Here is a 6,646-nt window from a genome sequence, read left to right as displayed (position 1 = left end):
AAAATTTAGGGAACAACATCATGACATTCCCTCATCGTATATCAAATCCATCATTAATTATATAAAAATTAATTTTTAACAATTTTCAGGTACATGATGGCAATGGGAGATGGTTCTAATGAAAAAGATAATAGTAGATCAACTTTGACAATTGTAGAATCTGAATGTAGCGAACAATCAGTATCACCTCCTATAAATACGTATCCAAATGATCGAGAAACGAAAAAAGTAATCATTCCCAATGGAGAACATGTGCGTATATATAAGATAAAAAAAATACACACTAATATTAAAGTACAAAGAACAATTCAAAGTAGAACATTTACGAAAAAAAAGGAAAAATAAATAAATAAATAAATAAACAAACAAGAAAATACTTAAATAAATAAATAAAAATTTTTTTTTTTTTTTTTTTTTTTAATTTAGGTGGGATTCAATTTTCGCAAGCTTTGGGCGTTTACAGGCCCGGGATTTCTTATGTCAATTGCATATTTAGATCCCGGAAATATAGAATCTGATTTACAATCTGGTTTTGTCGCTCAATATAAGGTAAATATTCATATTTTTTTTTTTTTTTATTTACGACTTTGACTTTGACTAGGCTATTGTTTAAACAAAAAAAAAACCGTTAAATACATTCGAATTTCAAAAATATTAACAAAACTAATAAAATCTTATTTAAAAAAAAAAAAAAATTCAAATTAACCATAATTTTTGTTAAATTATTATTATTATTATTATTATTATTATTATGTCTTTTCTTTCTTTCAACCAAAACCTGATTTTAAATATTATTATTATTATTAAAAAATTTTATAATTTGAAATGAAAATCATTGTTAACACATGAATTTATATATAGGTAGTGAAATTTAAGAAAACAACAAAACAAATAATCCTAAAATTATTATTATTATTATTATTATTATTTCATTAGGAAAATTGATGAGAAAAGGTCAATATAACAATTTGGTACAAATTTCACTTTTAAGATGGTTTTTTTTCTCTAAAATTTCTCGACCTTTATTTAATAGGTAACCTTGATGTTCTCTCGTGTAATTTTCTATAATTTTCGATTAAAGTACCCACATTCACAATGTGTGTGTGTGTGTGCGTGCGTGTGTGCGTGTGCATTACACGTAAAATTTTAAAAAAAATATTTTTTTTTTTTCCTTTACCACATTATTTTTTTTTTTTTTTTTTTTTAAATTTTCCCTATCGTAATTATGTTACTGATATTTTATCTATTTTTTTTTTTTTTTTACTATATTTTCGTCTAAAATTTTATCTTTAACAGTCGTTACGTACTCCCAGGGATTCTATTTGTTTTTTTTTTTTTTTTTTTTTTTTTTTTTTGTTGTTTAACTTTAGTCTTCGCGATATTTCATTAAAAATTTCTAGTAAATTCTCACACGATTGAAATATTTTATTAATCATAAGAAATTCGAAATAATGATTGATTGATTGATTGATTACAATTCCAGGTTTTTCCTTTCGACATTTAATGTTTGCTAACTAATATGAGAAAATATTTACATTTCGATTGGGTGTTTTTTATTTTTTTTCCGATTAGGATTAAGATTAAGATTAAGATTAAGATTAAGATTAAAGATTTTTAAAATTTAATTTAATTTTTTTTTTTCCCCGTTAATTATTATTATTATTATTATTTTACTAATGCAAAATTTTTTTGTTTTTTTTTTTTTGTTTTTCCAGTTGTTATGGCTTTTATTAGCCGCGAGCGTTTTAGGTTTGGTAGTTCAAAGACTTTCAGCTCGTTTAGGTGTGGTCACCGGTTTTCATTTAGCAGAATTATGTTATCGTCAATATAAAAAAGTAAGGTCTCTCTCTCTCTCTCGTTCGACAAACGAACAAACGTCATTTGAAAATATGGCAAAATATTTACTTTATTCGAAGCAAAAAAAAAAAATTCTTTAAAAATTTTTCTTATTTATGTTTAAGGTACCGAGGATATTGCTGTGGCTCATGATTGAAATCGCCATCATAGGTTCGGATATGCAAGAAGTAATCGGTACGGCGATAGCTTTGTACCTTCTTTCTAATAAGGCGTACGTTTTAGTAAAAAAAAAAAAAATTTAATTTAATTTAATTAATAATTCTGAAATTTATTATTATTTCTGTACCAACTCCTAATGAATATAAAGAAAAAAGAGAAAAAAATTTCTGAAAATGTATTCATTTCAATGATGTCATTATTATTATTATTATTATTATTATTTTTCTTTTATTATTAACTAATATAAAGTTTACATGACGCGCGGCATTTAATTTCAATAAGCTATAAAATAATTGTTTTTTTTTTTTTTTTTTTTTTCTCATTCTTAGAATTTATTACTGAACTGTAGTATAATGCTATTGTCAACAAGGATGATAATTTTTTTGTTTCACTAGAAATCCGTGACATGAAATTATGCATTAATTTTAAAGGTTTTAAGCCTGTACCTTGTATATATACATATAGGAAAGCAAACCTGAATTCGCATGGTTTAAATTATGTTAAAAATGCAGTGTACATATATATTTTTTTCTAACAAGTCAAGGACGTCATTGTCATAATACAATGACAAAAACTTAATTTTTAATAAAAAGAGAAAAAAATATTTAACCTTGATAATTTAATTTATTTAATTTATTAAAAAATTTGAAAAATAATTATTATTATTATTATTTTTTTTTTTTACAGGATTCCTCTGTACGGTGGAGTTTTAATAACGGTTGTTGACACTTTCACGTTCTTATTACTAGACAAATACGGTTTAAGAAAATTAGAATTGCTTTTTGGATTTTTAATCACTGTCATGGCATTGAGTTTTGGATATGAGGTAAAATGATTTAAATTATGGTGAGATTACACAACTTACTAATTTAATACTTTTAAAAAGTAACAAAAAAACCTTTGAGAAAAGAAAAAAAATTTTTCAATCTTCTTCATTTTTTTTTTTTACTCTTTTCTGGTACGGATAATTTAACATAAAAATGAACAACCGAGATAAACATAAAATTTTTTGTAAAACAAATTTTTTTTATCTTTATTGTTTTACGGCATATAAATTAATACCCTTTTTTAATTTTATTAACGATCAAATATAAAAAATTTACATTCGAATAATATTTATATTAATTTGATTGTATTTGTAGATGCACACACACACACACTCTGAACTTTATGATTTATTAAACAAAGTCATTATTATTATTATTTTGTAATTAAAATTAACGATCGATGATATTTTATTTAAAGCGAAAGCATGAGATTATTTATTGTTTTATTTTTAAATAGCGTAAATTAATGGATTTCATTCGTATTTAAAAATACCCATCGTCTTGCTTGGTTTCCCAATAATAATAATAATAATAACAATTGAAAAAATTTTTTTTTATCCTACAACCTTGAGGTAAGAATATTCTGAGTCAATTTATAAAGATGTCAATTTCCTTGAAAAAAAGAAAAATTATAAAAGATTTTTTTTTTTGTAAAATTTGTAAAATCAAAATTTATTTAAGTTTGAGTTATTTATTTTTTAAATTAATTTATTATTTTTACGTCGTAGGGAATGCGAACGAATGAGTTTATTGTTTAGTAAATAAAAAATAAAAAATTTTTTTTACTTTGAAACTCAAGGAAAGTACCTAACATTTAAAATTGCCCTTTGTTATTTTTTTTATTTATAATAATTAACGAAAATTTATCGTTTTTATTTATTTATAAATAGGAGCTCATGTTGTAAAATAATTTTTAAAAAATCATGAGGGAAGCCGGCGACATTTCGAAATGATTTGTTTGTAAATTTTTTAATTTTTTTTTTAATGACCTTCAGTTATTTTTTTTTTAAATTGTATTTATTATTTAGCTTATGTGAAATGAGCGTGAAATATTTATTTATTTATTATTTTTTTTACAAAAAATTTTCATGAACGGAAAATAGGGTTTTTGTTTAATTGAAATTTAATAATAATAATATTTTTTCAGTATGTTATAGTTAAGCCGGATCAAGGTGAAGTTCTTAAGGGTATGTTTTTCCCCTGGTGCGAAGGATGTGATGAATCTGTATTATTACAAGCTGTGGGCATCATAGGAGCTGTCATCATGCCACACAACTTATACCTCCATTCGGCCTTAGTAAAGGTAAAAAAAAAAAAAAAGAAAAGAAAAATTTATGCACTGAAAATTTTCCCTTTCGACACTTTGTCAGGATTAATAATAATATCAGGAGCATGAGAATGATTAAAAATTTTTTTTTTTCTTTTAGAGCAGGCAAATCGATAGAAAAGATGCGCAGAAAATTCGAGAAGCAAATTATTATTTTTTTATTGAAGGAGCCATTGCATTATTCATAGCATTTATAATAAACGTTTTTGTCGTGAGCGTTTTTGCACACGGACTCTATGAAAAAACCAACGCGGACATTTATAATATTTGCGTAACGAATAATTTCGAATTCGATAATATTTTTCCAGTAAGTGTTATTACACACGATTGATCGATCGATCGATATATCATAATTTATTGTAAATTGTCATCGTTATTTTTATTTTTAAAAGAATGACAAGGAAGAAGTAAAAGCCGATATTTATAAAGGTGGAATTTTCCTCGGGTGTCAGTTTGGGGCTGCTGCCATGTACATATGGGCCATAGGGATTTTAGCTGCCGGTCAATCAAGTACCATGACCGGATGTTATTCTGGTCAATTTGCAATGGAGGTAATGGAAATCCATATTAAAATGAATTTTTCAAATGATAATAATTAAGTGAAAAAAACGACCATTTTATAAATGTTTCAGGGTTTCCTTAATCTTCAGTGGGCCAGGTGGAAAAGAGTTCTTTTTACCAGAGCCATCGCCATAATTCCAACATTCTTGGTTGCTTTCTATTCGAAAATAGAAGATCTTTCGGGTATGAATGATATATTAAACACGGTCATGTCGTTACAACTTCCATTTGCAGTTTTACCAACCATAGCATTTTCAAGTAGCAGTTTTTTGATGGGAGAATTTAAAAACGGACTGTGAGTGGAGCAGATTTTTTTTTTTTTCCTAAAGATTATTTTTTCATTTTTACGTAAATCGGTATTATTATTATTATTATTATTATTATTATTATTATTATTATTAATTAATAATAATTAATTTTTAGGGCTACCAACATAGTGTCGTGCTTTCTCGGGTTATTAGTGATTGCCATCAACATGTACTTCGGACTGAACTTTGTTATAAATAAAATGCCTCAAACGTGGTATTTCCTGTTGCCCATCAGTTTATTCGCAATTTTTTACATTCTCATGTGCTCATATTTAGTGTTTCATGCATTTTTATCAATGAGTGATCATGCGTTTTTTAAAAAATACAAAGTAAGTAGTAAAACGTTTTGTGAGAGCATGTCTAAGACTGACGTAAATGTTTCGACTCTGTCATTTTTCTATAACGATCACTGGGCTTTCGAAAAATGGGATCAATTAGCTAATTCATCGGAATGTAAAAGACTTTTAGTATCGGAATGGTCGGATTCCGACGACAGAGTCAGTAATTTAAATTACGTACCTGGACAATCCTCCTAGTGTTGCCAATTTATTTATTTATTTTTATTTTTTTTTAAATTTTTACACGAGTCTGTGATCAGTCATTCAAATTCTTAATTTTATTTTTATTATTATTATTGTTGAAAAAGACTGAAATGTGAGAATGCAAAAAAGAAAAAAAACATCAATGTTTTAAAATAATAATAATAATAATATTTAAGAATTTTTAGATAACGAAGTATCTCAAGGGAAATTATTATTATTATTTGAGTTATATTAAAATACATATATTTATATATATATATATCATTAAATTATTTTATTGACGGTTAAGATTGTATTGAAGACGGAGGGGGTGGGGGGGCTGGTGGTGGTGGTTAAAGACGATAATAATACGTAAATGATTAAATCCGAATCTCATTATTTCATATCATTCATGAGTTAAAAAACTTTGAAAGTAATATTTTCAGCCAAAGAAATTTTTTTTTTTTTTCGCGTGAGTGCAGCAGACGAAATGTAATTTTTTTTATTTTAATTAAAAGAAAAGTGTGGTCGGAAAAGGAAAAGGAAAAATAAGAGAGTTTGAAAGCGTTAGTAGTAATTAAAAATTATTTTTTTATGAGTAGTATAAAGGAAAATATAGGCAAAAAGGGGTTTAAAATGAGTATTATTTAAAAAAAAAAAAAAAAAAAAAATTAATTTTATTGCTGTTGTAAGATAAAAATTATCGTTATGTTAATTACATCGTGATTAAAAAAGTTTAATTGTTAAAATTATTATATATTATAAAATAATAATAATGATTAATTAATTAATTAATTTTTTATAATTTTGTTATTTTTTTTTTTGTTGTGTGTGTGTGTGTGTGATGTGAAAAATGTGATTTATGGAATTTTCTTTTTTTTTTTTGTTGGAAAAAATGCAGTTTTATCTCAATTTTCTTTTTTTCTCTCTTGATTTAATTAATTTTATTTAAAAACAAAAAAAAAAAAATGAACTGCATATTGCATATAATGTTTTTCCTAGTTTTTTTTTTTTTTACCCATGTGCAAAAAAGAATGATTGTTTGATTGATTGATTGATTGATTGGTATTTATGTGGTAAAAAAAA

General features: G+C 24.9%; 1 protein-coding gene across 1 annotated transcript; it reads left to right on the top strand.

Annotated features, from left to right (window-relative positions):
• Positions 1 to 96: 96 nt before the first annotated feature.
• Positions 97 to 5,575, top strand: Phum_PHUM047910 (protein Malvolio, putative; the record flags this gene model as incomplete). Its single annotated transcript, XM_002423254.1, has 10 exons — positions 97 to 252; positions 427 to 534; positions 1,716 to 1,835; positions 1,962 to 2,068; positions 2,704 to 2,842; positions 3,991 to 4,146; positions 4,271 to 4,477; positions 4,563 to 4,721; positions 4,803 to 4,989; positions 5,169 to 5,575. The coding sequence occupies 10 exons, from the start codon at positions 97 to 99 to the stop codon at positions 5,573 to 5,575; spliced, it is 1,746 nt and encodes a 581-aa protein (XP_002423299.1).
• Positions 5,576 to 6,646: the final 1,071 nt, after the last annotated feature.

The sequence above is a fragment of the Pediculus humanus genome, genomic scaffold (genome assembly GCF_000006295.1).
Source record: "Pediculus humanus corporis 1103172107399 genomic scaffold, whole genome shotgun sequence".
Lineage (NCBI taxonomy): Eukaryota > Metazoa > Arthropoda > Insecta > Psocodea > Pediculidae > Pediculus > Pediculus humanus.
Note: the sequence above shows the minus strand (reverse complement) of the source record. Positions and strands in the feature narration are given on the sequence as shown.